Consider the following 15,285-nt stretch of genomic DNA (forward strand, 5'->3'; position numbering starts at 1 on the left):
AGGGGATATTACATTATCTCCCCCTTGGCAAATGAAAATGCAATGGCCCTCTTGGCAATGATGAATTCAATCGCCCTCTTGGCAAATGATATTACCACCTCTGGTAATATAACATGAATAAAATAAAATATGAATGGCCTTCTTGGCAAATGAAAATGCAATGGCCCTCTTGGAAATGATGAATGCAATGGCCCTCTTGGCAAATGATATTACCACCTCCGGTAATATAACATGAATAAAATAAAATATGAATGGCCCTCTTGGCAATGAATATGCAATGACCCTCTTGGCAAATGAAAATGCAATGACTCTCTTGGCAAATGAAAATGCAATGGCCCTCTTGGCAATGATGAATGCAATGGCCCTCTTGGCAAATGATATTACCACCTCCGGTAATATGACATGAATAAAATAAAATATGAATGGCCTTCTTGGCAAATGAAAATGCAATGGCCCTCTTGGCAATGATGAATGCAATGGCTTTCTTGGCAAATGATATTACCACCTCCGGTAATATAACATGAATAAAATAAAATATGAATGGCCCTCTTGGCAATGAATATGCAATGGAATGTTATCATTTTTTTTGAACAATTTGTTTTCGTTGGAACTCATGTCTTGATAGAAGTTTATACAAGACCTCGGTGGCTCGCATTTTGAATTTGTGTTCCATTCTAGCAATGTTGGAGATTATTTGGAGTTGAATTCGAACTTCTGACAATTCTTGACAGATTTTTTTTTTTGAGATCTTCCTCAAAAATTCTATCCCAATTAGATCTCTTGACAAATATCGAGCTGCTGAAAAAGAATTTGACATTTTTGTGGAATTTTTGAGATCCTCTCAAAAATTCTGTCCCAATTGCACATATTAACATGATCTCCAATCTTGACTTGCTGGAGATAGTATCTTCTTGTGAATTTTTGAGATCTTCTCAAAAATTCTGTCCCAATTTTTATTGTGATGGAGAAATGAAAATCTTATCGGGAACATGATCGAGCCATTGTGGCGCCTACATATCCTATTGGCACAAGAATTGGGTCAAATGTAGTTCTAATTCTCTGGATGATGAATGCTGCAAAATCTGAGACAAGATAATTAGTAGACACATGCGTAATATGAGCATAATGACATGGAAAACTGTATTACTTACAATATTTCCAGCTTAAAAACACGAGATATTCCACCCGTTTGGTATGGATGATTCAATAAAGTAAAACAGACATTTCACATCAATGGGATTAGCCTAATGTTACATTATTTAGAGCAAACTATCCACCTTCAAAGGACAAATACAAGAGTTTTTTTTTTAAGTGAGTGTAAAGAGATAGTCAAATTTTGACTACAATTGGTATCAATAGTTAGGAATGCATAGAAATATTTCTCATTTCCTTTCTTATAACTGAAATTGACTTCAAGGTAATTCCTATAGCTTCAAGTAGTACCTCAAACATACTTAAGTGTCGACAAGATTTTTTCATCCTGCTTCCAACAAAGGTTTAGAATTATACCAATCATCATGTTTCAAGTGCCCTCACAATAAAGAAAGTTCTATTTCGCACATATATGAAGTGTTTGATTTGAGAACATTTTACAAAGTATACTCACACTCTCAAGAAAGTTCAACGCATGCAACCGTGATACCATATGCTTGGCCTGCCTGTAAGTCTCCACTAATGTGAGAATATTTGGAATGAGATCATATAGGGCTTGTTTATTGGCTTGTAATGTAGGCTTAGGGAATGGGTGAGATATTAATTTGGGATAAAAGTGACTTAATCTCTCCTTGAGCATCACACTAAATTTGTGCTTTTGATGATTGATATGCCTTTGACGTCTAATCCTCTTTCTTTTGTCTCAACTTCTTCAAGTCTTTATTTGATAGAGTTTTTCCTCTTTTCACCTATTTCTTTTGTCTTGACTTCTTTGAGTCTTTATTTGTTAGAGGTTTTCTCTTTTTCACCCCTTTCTTTTGAGGTTTCTCCTCTTTTGCCGAAGTAGTTTTCTTTTTGTCTTACATCGATCTTGTATGGATTTTTTTTTATGAGAAAGTCTTCTTTGCTTTCTTGACTTTGGAGACTTTACGTCTTTTGCGTTTGGCAATTTCAAAGTTGGATCTTCTCCTATAATTTGCACATTTTTGGTGCGCTCAAGGAGGTTGGGCCAAGAGAGGGATAGTGCATGTAAGCACTCAGAAGGGAAAGGGCTAAGATGTGGTGTTCCAAAGAAAAGGTTTTAGGCTCAAAGTGGGAAAACTAGGTATTAATATTATTTGGTAGGCCCTGAAAGGTACAATCGGGTCAAAAAAGGCCTACAATCCTTTCTCAAACCAAACATAACTCAGGATTTCGCCTCAACAAACATATCAGGCCAAGTTCTAGATCAACAGTGCGATGCAATTGAATTTTAATCTAAAGCTCACCACACAATGCACATGAAGCCATGAGTTTGGTTATATTCTTACCTTGAATGCCCGCAAGAGAATTTTCAAGCATCACAAAAGTACGAATGAAAGATACCAACAGAAGCTATGGTTTACCACAAAGCCAATCATTTTCATCATACCAAATATTTCGCATGCTCCTAACTGTATTCGTTCTAATCAAGAAGATATGACACTTAACATATGTACACAATTTATTATTTTATTTATTTTCTATTTTTTTAATCATTTTTTTTTATGAAAAAAGAAATACCGAATCCAAGAAGGGCTGCCTACGTATCTCATCGAGATGAGAATCAGGTGTGCGTAGTTTTTGCAGATATGATATATAAAATAATTTAGAGCTTTAGACAAACTTGGTGTGGTCTTCCAATGTTAATATTTTATGTGGAGATGCTGCAGCGTGCTTTATAACCTCTCTTGGTTGGAATGTTGTGGCTTCCAACTTCATTACTCCTGATTCGACTTTGGAAAGGTCAATGATGTTATTTATTAGTTGAAGAACCAAATCTCCTGAAGATAATATTACATTCACAAGCTGACGATGTTCCTTATCCAATTTTATGGTAGAAAAAATCTCGATCATATTGACCACTCCTGACAAAAGGATCTAATCTAATGAGACATGATTGCAAGCATTTGTTTCTCTCGCATAGTTTTCTCTGTTAAGTTCAGTCTTCTTGGCTTTCTGTACAACTATCTCTTCTTGCAATTTTGCCATTTTTTTTCTCTTTTCCTTATCTGATCAGTTATCTCCATTCCTATGTAATTTACACCAATTGTCTCTCCTGCCTTACTGAACACAGGTTCAACATATATTAGAGAATTCTTTTACCTAAATAATCCCTTCTTTGCCGATATTCCCCTTTCCAAAACCTCTCATTTGAAGTCTCGAGATTCCTTTACATCAGTACTAGTAAAATCTTTACATTTATTTATTGATGATGTACTCTTCATGCAGACTTGACAAACAATTATAGATAACATAACTCATTGTCCTGGTGACGGATAATAACGGGTGCATTTTGGAGGACAAATTGTACGAAATTATCTGCTCTTTTCAGAATCTGGGATAATTCTTCTACTGGAGAGGATTGTCTTTCAATGTTTTCTATGCTTTCCTATAATTTCTCAATTAGTATTTGCATCCTGTTGAACACTTGTTTCCAATAATTTATCCAAATATTTAGCTCTCTGCTTTCAGTATTTTATGCTGTCATACTCAGTATCTATTTCTTGTTTATCTTGAATTTTTACATCAATTTTTAGGAGACTCTTGGAATATGTATCTCTTTAATTCTTCATCTAATATAGAGGTTGGATGTTTATCACCCTATATCTTTCTTCCTCAAATTGATACTTCTCCAATAAATCCAATTTCTTGAGCTCTGGTTATTGTTGTTGTGTTTTTTTTGAGGATTGTCTCTTATGATTTGAATTCTTCCAACTATTCAAAGAATCATACATTGTTATAACCATCCCCGACTATTGTCGGGGACAGTTTTCCTGCAAAGATATGAGAAAAGTGTGAAAGCGGGGCCATTATAAAAAAATAAGTAACAAGATATAGGAGTAAGATTTCATAGTCAAAGACTCCCCCGATTTATCTTTCAGGTTGTGTATTGGTGTCTTGTGAAATTTAATGTCATCGTTATTTCCCATGAACGCTTTGTCCGGTGATTCCCTCTCTTAAAATAATGTCGTCTCTTCTGTGTACAAAGAAAACTTCTTAGTTAGGGAGAGGGAATTGACCTCAAAATTGAGATCCTTTCATTTATCGCATGATGTCCTTTGATAACAGCCCCTACAAAGAAAGAAACAACTTTGTTGAACCCTCGATCTTTGAGAAGTAAACAAGTTTGTTTTCCGACATAAATTAGTCTTTCCCTGAAAAAGAAGAATAACTCAAAAGCTAAAGTATTAGTCTGTGCTTGTAATAATTAATGCAAAATATCACATAAAGAACTAAACACATAAATGTTGCTTTGTTTTAAGACAAATTAATCTATTGGTGAAGAAAGAGTAAACGGACAAAAATTAATTTTATGATAAATGTGTGAGAAAAGTTGACTTGTGAATCACAGATTTTTTTGCGTTTCAACTTTTGTACCCTTGTTTTTCTTAGATGCAGAAAAAATTCTCAATTTCTTTGAAAGAATAAGGAAAACTGAAAACTTCAAAAACAGGGACCGAGCCTTGAAAGACTGCCTACGTATCTCACAAAGGAGAATTCAGGTCCTACGTAGTTCGACCACTTGATTTTTTTTTGTGGAGATGAGAAAGCAAAGTTTATGATTTGAGTGTAAAGTTCGAATTTTGTTAGGAAATTAAAGAGTCATTAAATATTTGGACGCACTATCGATAGTGACTCGATATTTATGCCTATGAAGCTCTAAAAAAAATCTAAAAGAGTGGACTAGCATGTCTCCAAATAAAGCAACATATTCACAAAACAGTTATAGCATATAGCACACAAACAATTATTGCGCATCCTAAACAGATATGTGACCTTTTTGTGCCAAAGGTAGGCCTAACGATTTGAAGGATGTATTACGTTATTTGAAACATTCCATTGCCCCAAAACTTATATTTATACATATATTATGAATAATTTGAATGGGGATACATAAATGGAAAAAGAGATATAAATAATCAGTCCCACGCAGGGGTACAATCCTAACTAAGCCTTCGTGGAAAATCCTTCTTTCTTGATTTCTTGATATCTTTGAACGCCAACGCCTTTTGGATGAAGTGTCATTTACTGAAGGTCCTTCTTTGACTAGACTAAGCTACAAAAAAAACTCCCAGCCCCGAGGGACAATGGTTTGCCAAACCGCGTATAAAACCTTCAAATTTAAACATATAGGTATGATTGTCCATTTAGGCCGATGGCCGTTTTGAACTCAAGGTGGTCTTTCTAATGGGCCCAATACGTCTTGGGTATTGGGTCCTCTTACGCCAATGCACTAAATTAGGGATTTGGCTTTGCTCTATGCTAGGTTGACTAAGAGTGGCTTTTGCAAGACTGGTAACCCAAGCGGACAACTCAGGCTGGAACTTACGACAACCATTGGACGCATGACGTATCAATAAATTGTCAATCGTTCCGAAAAGGGTTAAGTATAAAAAGCCCGACTGCGGTACCGCAAAATCGTTCTTTAATATACTATACATTAAATAGGAAAAATGTTATGAAATGCAAATGACAATTTAATATATAAATTAAACACATAATTGCACAATTAAGGAAGAGAAGAATTACTAATTATTACAAACCCAAATAGTTAGTCAAATAAGCAATCAAATCTAATGGTTAGAACCTAATTAATCCCCAGCAGAGTCGCCATTTCTGTTATGTCGAAAAATGACGGATTAAAATTAATTTCAACTTTTTAGAGAAAAAATCAATTTAAAAAAAAAAGAGTCGCCACTTAATTTTTTAAAGAAATTAAGAAAACTTAATTTAAAAGACCCTAACAGATTTAAGTCTTAAAAATTCAGAGAAAAAGGTACGAGGTTCTTATTTCCACTTTGAGAAGGTGTTAGCACTCAAAATGGCCGCTAACGTGCGGTTATCCGACGATTTGAAAAGTATTTGACTAACTTTAAAAAAGATTACTTGTAAGTAGTAAAGATAAATATATTTATTTGAATAGTAAATCAACTTGAGATATTTGAGATAATTTATTAAGAAAATATATTCTATTAAATGACTGAGTAAATGAATTTTAAATATATTTAAAGAGAAGTGGTAGATCTAATGTATTTTAGCAAAATTAAAGATGATTAAGACTTTGATTACATAAGAAAAATCATTTGAGCTATTTAGAATATTATTTTTTTTTAGAGAAAGACACTTTAAACTCAATTGATTTGAAAGAACATCAACTTATAAAAAATATAAAATAAAAAAAAACTTTAAGATAATTTGAAAGAAAATTCTATTTTTTTTAAATGTCTAACTGAAAAAAAAATACTTGAACAAAGTCATTTTTAGAGCAAATTAACACAAAAATGGTTTCTCTTTTAAGGGGAGTTCGATTAAGTCAAACCAAACTAAAATTAACATCTAAGCAAGTATACACAACCATAAATAAATTAAATTATTACAACCCAAATAAATAGAAAAACAATATAAACAAAACAAACATCCGGCCAATACTTAGTTCTGTACACCTGGACTAAGATATTGTGCCACCTGTATTTTGGGCCTTTGGCCCATTTCGTTTCTGTATATCATGATTATATATAAATATATATCAATATATACAGTCACCCTTTTTCTGTATCTCCTGTATATAGATTGTATATCAGCCTATTCTTTTTCCTCCGGAACCTATAGTAAACCTCCTTTACATCTGCGTATCAGCTTTTAAAATTCGAACAAGGATAAAGTTGACTCAAAATTCAATGATATGCGAGGATTTAGTCCAAAGATGGACTCTGATGGTGTCACATGCACCAAAATAAAATCATATAAGCAACTACTCATTTTAAATTGAACAAAGAAATATAACATAATATTTTAAGACAATAAATTGAAGATTATCTTTCTATGTCAATTTGGAGAATGCAACTAGAAGTGCATATAAAGTAACATAGTGACTAACAACATGCATACATGTAAAATATATATATAGAAATATATTCAAATAACTAAAGAACATGAAATCAACATATACATTAAACTAACTCAAATTTTAAAGCAAGATTTACATCAATATAGTGACTAACAACATGCATACATGTAGAAAATATATATATTCAAATAACTAAAGAACATGAAATTAACCTATATAGTAAACTAACTCAAATTTTAAAGCAAGATTTACATCAATTAAGCCATGAAAAAAAATGAAAATTCTAACTCAATGATAACTTAAGTATATATTTATTATTTAAATCATGATAAAGAAGAAATTAAAAATATGAGAATCTATATGGTCAAACAAAACTACTAAAAAAAAGTCATGAACGAAATTGAGATTTTTTTTTTATAAGATGTCTCTATACTTTAAGCAAGACAAAAAAATTTTATTTTTTTTTATCATTAATCTAATTGATTCTAACACATGCTAACTAAAAAATAATTATAAATCAACTACATAGAAGACATGAAATAATTATTAATTAAGTAAATAAAATCGAGAAAAGATTCTTACCTATTTTCGGGCAGCGATTAAGACGACGAATTTGAGGGCGATGAACTCCTTTAACCTATCAAGAAATGAGAGAAAGAACTAAAAAAAATGAAAAATCCGAGACTAAATTTTTTTTTCTTTTTTGTAGTATTATGTTCTTGCTTCCCTTTTTTTTTCTTGTATGTTGATGAATATTGATGATTGTAGATTAATTCTCCCTTTTGTTCTTCTTTCTTTCTCTCCTTTTTTTTGTGTGTGTGTTCTTGATTATTTTTTTTTGTGTGTGTTCTTGGTGAAAAAAAATGGTCTCTCTCTCTTTCTTGTTCATCCTCTTTTTATGAAGAAGATGAAGGTGTCTTTTAAAAAGAATGAGGTTGGTGAGAGTAATAATGAAGTTTTGAATAATGATGGGTTTGGTGGGGTGAAAAAGGAAAAAGAAAAAAAGGAAAAGGAAAAAGATGAAGATAGGAGAATGATGATGTTTGGGATTTTAAGAAAAGGTGGTTTAGGTGGGATTGGGAGGTGGAAAAGGAAAAAGTAGAAAGGGGTGGGGTTAGAATTGTATAAGTATAATATATGTATTGTAGTAAGTTGGTGTTGGGCCAAAACTATTATAAGAATTGGGCTTTAGGTGAATAGGTGTTAGAATGTTGTAGTAATGTAGGTTGTTGTTGTTATTGGACTTGTAGAGAGTGAATGACAATATTGGATTGGGATGAATTTGGGCCTAAATTTTGAGTTTAAAAGAAATGACTTGAAATTTGGTTAAGGGTGGAGTGAAAAAAAATGGTTAGATTTATAAGAAAAAATTACTATATGAAAATTAATTTCGTTTGTGAAAGGTCAAAATTGGGTGTCAACATATAGTTGTGCAAAATATTTTTCATTGAAGCAAATAATAAAGCATATATATACCATCAACAAAGTTCCCAACACTTCACTGTTCTATATAGTAGAATTTTTTTTTCCTGCATGTTGCATGCTTTGGTGAAGTCTATAAAAGGACAACTTAGCTTCTCATAAGTAGTTCCTTTAAATAGGCAAAAAAAATTGAAAAGTTGCCTGAAGTGTAAATTAGGTCCAAAATTGGAAAGAAAAGATGTGGAGAAAAATAGAAGGAATTCAATGAAGAATTGATAAAATAGAAGTTGTGACTTAATTAATTAGTTAGTTAGTTAGTATTTGGTGGTTGTAAATGGTAGTTAGTTGTTAGCAATTAGTTTTGGAAATATTGTAAAATATCTTGCATAGTAAAAACATGTGTATATAATAGGAGCAATACTCAAAAGATGTGGACCACAAAATAGAAAACACATTCAATACATTTCTAGAAAGCTCTTCACAGTCTCCGTCTTCTTCCTTTATCCTCATCTTCAACTACTGATGAACTCCATTTTCTTCATGGTATCAGAGCAGTCGGCCATAGATATGGTCTAGATCGAACTGGTTGAAGCTTGAAGCTGTTGGAATAGGTAAGAGAAACAATGGCAGAGGTTTTGGACAATGAGCTACCAGAAAAGCTCAGTCATAATCACCAACTATATCTGAGTGCTTCGGATACTTCCGGAGTGATGTTAATCTCTATTCAGTTGACCGGATCTGAAAACTATTCGGTTTGGAGTCGTTCAATGCGAATCGCTATACTTGGACGCAACAAATTGGGATTCATCAATGGAACATGTAAGAAGTCTAATTTTGGTACGAACTTAACAGATCTGTGGGAACGATGCAACGCTATAGTGTTGTCATGGATAATGAACTGTGTATCGAAAGAGTTACTAAGTGGAATCGTATATTCTTCTGATGCAAGCTCTGTGTGGAATGATCTGAAGGAGCGCTTTGATAAGGTCGATGGATCGAGGATCTTCCAGCTGCACAGAGAAATTGCAACCACAACTCAAGGCACGAGTAGCATTTCTGAGTATTTTACTAAGCTGCGTTTGCTGTGGGCTGAGTTTGACAGCCTAGCCCCCTTTCCTGGATGTGATTGCAAGAAATCGCATGATTTTGAGGAGTTTATGAAGAGACAAAAATTGCTGCAATTTTTAATGGGACTGAATGAATCGTATGAACAATCTCGAGGTCAGATTTTAATGTTAGTCCCACTTCCATCCATCAATCAAGCTTATTCTATGATGATTGAGCGAGAGAGTCAAAGAGTTATGGTCAATGTGACTGGGTCATCCATGAATGGAGAAATCACAGCTCTTATGACAAATCGAGGAGGAAACTTTAATCGATTCAAGAAGAATATGGATGTACAGTGTGATTACTGCAAGTTCAAAGGTCACCTAAAAGTGGATTGCTACAAATTGCATGGCTATCCTCCAGATTACAAATTTAGAAGAAAACCAAATGGTCCCAATTCCATTCACACACGTGATGGAGATATTAGAAACAATGGCTACCAAGTGATGAGAGATGAAACTAGAGGAAGAGTATACAATGTGAAGGAAGAAGCTCCCAAATTGCCTGGGGAATCAGAGAGAAAATGCCTGATAATGAGGCTTACAGAAGAACAGTCGTACCTCATGATTCTGAGGGTAACTACAATCAGTTAATGAAGCTGTTGGAGGATCCTTATCGATACAATCGATTGATGCAATTTCTAGACAAGGAACATCAAGGGGAAACCTCTTCAGCAAATATGGGAAAGTTGTCGAATGCAGAGTCTCCTAATATGGAAGGTAATATTCTAGCATCCAATGTGAGTATGATTAAGGAATCAGGTAATGTATCAGCATCTTGTGTAGAAGGTAAAAGGGAAGAATGGATAATAGGTGGAGCTACGAATCATATGACATCTAACAAACAGATGTTATAGGAAGAACATGCTATTATTACTGATAAACAGGTGTACCTACCTAATGGTGAGGTGGTAAGTGTAACTCATACTGGAGATTGTGAAATAATTGATGGCCACACTATAAGTAATATGCTATACATACCTGACTTTAGATATAATCTATTATCAGTCTCCAAGATTACCAGGGAGTTGTGCTGTTCCGTCAATTTTTTCCCTAAATTTTGTATATTCCAGGACCTCTCAAGTGGGAAGGTGTTGGAGATTGGTAGAGAGAAGGAAGGCCTTTATTTGTTGAAGCACAGGATAAGAAAACCACAAGACAAGCAACAATTGCTAAGAGGGTTGATTGCTACAAAGAATAACATAGACATCATGTTATGGCACAGAAGAATGGGTCATGCCTCTGTTGGTGCAATACAGAAGCTCCTGGATATTGATCATGATGATTACAAACAAACTTTAGACAAATGTGAATTGTGTCCTCTTGCTAAACATACTAGAATGTCTTTTCCTGTTAGTAACACTAAGTCTTCTACTGTTTTTGATTTGATGCATTTGGATTTGTGGGGTCCTTTTCATGTTCAAACTGTTGATGGATATAGGTTGTTTTTGACCATTGTTGATGATCATTCACGTATGACCTGGATATATTTGCTCAAACTTAAAAGTGATGTTGTAGTAGTACTTCGAAATTTTATACAACTGATTCAAACTCAGTTCAATAAAACCATTAAAGTGTTCAGGTCAGACAATGGATCTGAGTTTGTCAATTCAGAATGTATGCAGCTGCTTCTGGACAATGGGATAATGCATCAAAGAAGTTGTGTCTATACCCCTCAACAGAATGGAGTAGTTGAAAGAAAACATAGATACATTTTGGAATTGGCCAGAGCAATCAGATTTCAAGGAGCTTTTCCTTTGAAGTTTTGGGGATATTGTGTTTTAGGGGCTGTTTATATGATAAATAGATTGCCCTCAGTTGCCTTGAAGGGGAGAACACCTTTTGAGGTATTTCATGGTCACAGATGTTCTCTTAATCACCTCAGAACTTTAGGTTGTTTATGCTATGCCAAGAAGCTGCCATCAGGTCATAAATTTGACCCAAGAGCTGTGCCTGCAGTACACATGGGATATTCTTCATTGACTAAAGGCTATATATTATACAGTCTGGTCACTCATTCTTTTTTCTTATCTAGAGATGTACTCTTCAAAGAAGATATTTTTCCATTTAGGACAGAGACACACACTAGTCCTATCTTCCTAAGTCCTTCTACAGATCCCTTTATATCTGAGCCACAGGCCATTCTCCCTGCTGAGGTATTTTCTGACCCTGTCCCCTTGAATGATCTTTCTGCTGATGAAGTTCCTATTAGTGCAGTTCCTGCTGCCCCTGCTTCTTCCATTGATGTACCAACTATTAGAACTTTTTCCAGACAAAGAAAGCAGCCTACTTGGATGACAGATTATGTTTCCAACAATGTTGCAGCAAGAACTCCATATCCCCTTTCTCATGTGATGAGCCATGCCAATCTCTCTCCTTCTTATCAGCAGTATCTAACTGCCTTTTCTTGTATTACAGAACCAAAATCCTATCATGAAGCTTGCTCAAATCCTCATTGGATTCAAGCTATGAAAGAAGAAATTCAGGCCCTTGAAGATAATCATACTTGGAAGCTAGTTTCACTACCTCCAGGTAAGCATCCCATTGGCTGCAGATGGGTTTACAAAGTGAAATTCAGAGCTGATGGTCAAATTGAAAGATATAAGGCCAGATTGATTGCAAAAGGCTATAATCAAAGGGAGGGACTTGACTACCTAGAGACTTTTTCTCCTGTCGTGAAGATGGTCACAGTAAGGAGTGTATTATCTATAGCTGTTGCTTCTGCCTGGCACATTCATCAAATGGATGTGTATAATGCCTTTTTACAAGGTGATTTACATGATGAGGTGTATATGACTCTGCCTGAAGGATTTTCTAGCCAGGGGGAGTCACAAGGCTTAGTATGTAGGCTAGTCAAATCCCTATATGGCCTTAAACAAGCCAGCAGGCAGTGGAATGTAAAACTCACTGATGTTTTGCTGAATCTTGGCTTTCTCCAAAGTGGACTAGACCATTCACTGTTCATCAAGAGAAAACTTGGCAAGATTGTGGTGATTCTAGTATATGTTGATGATATGCTGATAGCTGGCAATGACTTAATGATGATTGAGCAAACCAAAAAAGAACTACATGTCAAATTCAAAATCAAAGACCTTGGAATTCTAAAATATTTTCTGGGAATCGAATTCTGCAGATCAGTGAAGGGAATATTAATGAACCAAAGGAAGTATGCCTTGGAAATGATTGAAGAAGTGGGTCTAACTGGAGCTAAACCATCATGGACACCACTGGATATCAATATTAAGTTGACAACTACAGAAGTGGATGAAGCAGCAGGAATAACAAATGATCCAATATTGGAGGACATCAGACCATATCAGAGATTGATTGGAAGGTTACTATACTTGACATTAACCAGGCCAGATATTTGTTTTGCAGTTCAAACCTTGAGCCAATTTTTGCAGAAGCCAAAAAGATCCCATATGGAAGCAGCATTGAAGATAGTGAGATACATAAAGAGAAATCCTGCCCTGGGAATATTGATTAGTAGCAGAAATGAGAACAAACTGACAGGATATTGTGATGCGGATTGGGCATCGTGCCCAAATACTAGAAGATCAGTTACAAGATATTTGATCAAACATGGTGGATCCTTGATTTCTTGGAAGTCAAAGAAGCAAACAACCATCTCAAGAAGTTCAGCAGAATCAGAGTACAGGAGCATGGCTTCTACTGTTTCTGAAATAATATGGATTGTTGGATTATATAAAGAGCTAGGTGAAGAATTGGAAATGCTAGTGGAGCTCTTTTGCGACAGTAAAGCAGCATTGCAGATAGCGGCAAATCCGGTATATCATGAGAGAACGAAACATATAGAAATAGACTGCCATTTCATTAGAGAGAAGATCCAAAAGGGCCTAATTAAGCCTTTGTTTTTGGGTACGCATGAACAACAGGCAGATATAATGACAAAAGGGCTGCACAGATCACAACATGAATATCTTGTTTCCAAGCTGGGGGTACTGGATATTTTTGTACCTGCCAGCTTGAGGGGGAGTGATAAAATAGAAGCCGTGACTTAATTAATTAGTTAGTTAGTTAGTATTTGGTGGTTGTAAATGGTAGTTAGTTGTTAGCAATTAGTTTTGGGAAAATTCTAAAATATCTTGCATAGTAAAAACATGTGTATATAATAGGAGCAATACTTAAAAGATGTGGACCACAAAATAGAAAACACATTCAATACATTTCTAGAAAGCTCTTCACAGTCTCCGTCTTCTTCCTTTATCCTCATCTTCATCTACTGATGAACTCCATTTTCTTCAAGAATCTCTATAATCAACTTCATTCTATGATCCCTACCACTAATGCCTCTACCTCTAATAAGGTTAGTTATATATTATGCTTTCAAATTCTGAATTCATAAATTTTAAAAATACAACGGATCACCTGATTCAGTGATGAAAACATATAGATCAAATGAAGTCCTAAAATTATGATTCTCCATTGTACTGAAGGAGATCATTCTTCCATGAGTGCATGCATAAGAAGGAATAACAAATATATGGACCAAATTTTTTTTCAATAGAGGAGAACATAGAGATCAAGAATTAAGGCGCACAGGCTAATGTAACCTTTTGATTACGGGTTCATCTAAATTTATAACTTTCGGCACAGAGCACACATATATATATATATATAACAAGATCTACTAAACTTTCAATAAATATCAGATCTCAACCCATTAAATTTAAATCTTGAATCCATATGTGCATGGTATGCATCCAATTATATTCTCCTTTTCCCTTATAAGTTATAACTTAGACATCATTTACATGCATGCAGAAGCGGAGTAGATAGTAAAGGGTAATTCAGTAGAAATCCAGTAGATTTGATTTAAATTTTGTATTTATATTAAAGAACTCATAAACTTCAAGCTTCTGAATTCGTCTCTGCATGCATGTATGTTTCTTCGAGCTTATACATCATTTACAATTTGAATGTTGCAGGAAACAACAATGGCAGTGCCAGATCAAATAGATGCAGCAATGAATTACATAGAAAGCTTGAAAATGAATTTGAAGAACAAGAAGCACTTGGAAGAATTGAAAATGGGCCTAAAGAGGGCCCAATCACTCAATCCAACTAATGAGCCCGGCCCAAGTACTAAGTGACCACCTCAAATTGAATTCCATGAAATGGGCCCAAATATGGTCGTGGTTTCAATAACTAGCCTAGAAAATATAGCCACTTTTAATAACATCATTCGATTATGCCATGAGGAAGGTGTTGAAGTTGTGTCTACCCACTTTCAACTCAATGGAAACTCTACTTTGCAGATTTCTCATGTAAATAAGGTAATGATTCTAATTTCTTAGGGTATATTTGGTAATGATGGAAAATAGTTCTTGGAATATATTACACAATCTAAAAAATAACTTGGAGTTTGGACATGAATCCATTGATATTTGAAAGTTAAAGCTATTTTTAAACGACATGAAAAAACAGTTGAAACAGAGAAAATCAAAGTCAATGGAAAGTTAAACACAATTCTTATTTTATTTGTTCCTTTCTTTCTCGAAAACCTAAATGTGAGGGGGCCAATGACATGGATGTCCAAAATTATATTAAAGCATTTTTCTTGAGCAAGTTGGGGAGTAAATTACCAAGTCTTTTATTTCCTGAATGGAGGAAAGTTCCTCCAGCTTGTCTGGTTAACCAGGCTACCTATTCAAACATGTATGAACAAATCAAATTGTCTTTGGTTTCTTTTAATGAAGGGCATGTGCTTCCTCC

At 34.5% G+C, this 15,285-nt stretch overlaps 1 protein-coding gene across 1 annotated transcript; it reads left to right on the forward strand.

The window, feature by feature from the left end:
* The first annotated feature begins 9,066 nt into the window (after window positions 1–9,066).
* On the forward strand, window positions 9,067–14,663 carry LOC129875845 (uncharacterized). Its single transcript, XM_055951071.1, has 7 exons — window positions 9,067–9,235; window positions 9,347–9,695; window positions 9,867–10,125; window positions 10,623–12,246; window positions 12,437–12,439; window positions 12,688–13,508; window positions 14,499–14,663. The coding sequence occupies exons 1-7, from the start codon at window positions 9,067–9,069 to the stop codon at window positions 14,661–14,663; spliced, it is 3,390 nt and encodes a 1,129-aa protein (XP_055807046.1).
* Window positions 14,664–15,285: the final 622 nt, after the last annotated feature.

The sequence above is a fragment of the Solanum dulcamara genome, chromosome 12, assembly GCF_947179165.1.
Source record: "Solanum dulcamara chromosome 12, daSolDulc1.2, whole genome shotgun sequence".
Lineage (NCBI taxonomy): Eukaryota > Viridiplantae > Streptophyta > Magnoliopsida > Solanales > Solanaceae > Solanum > Solanum dulcamara.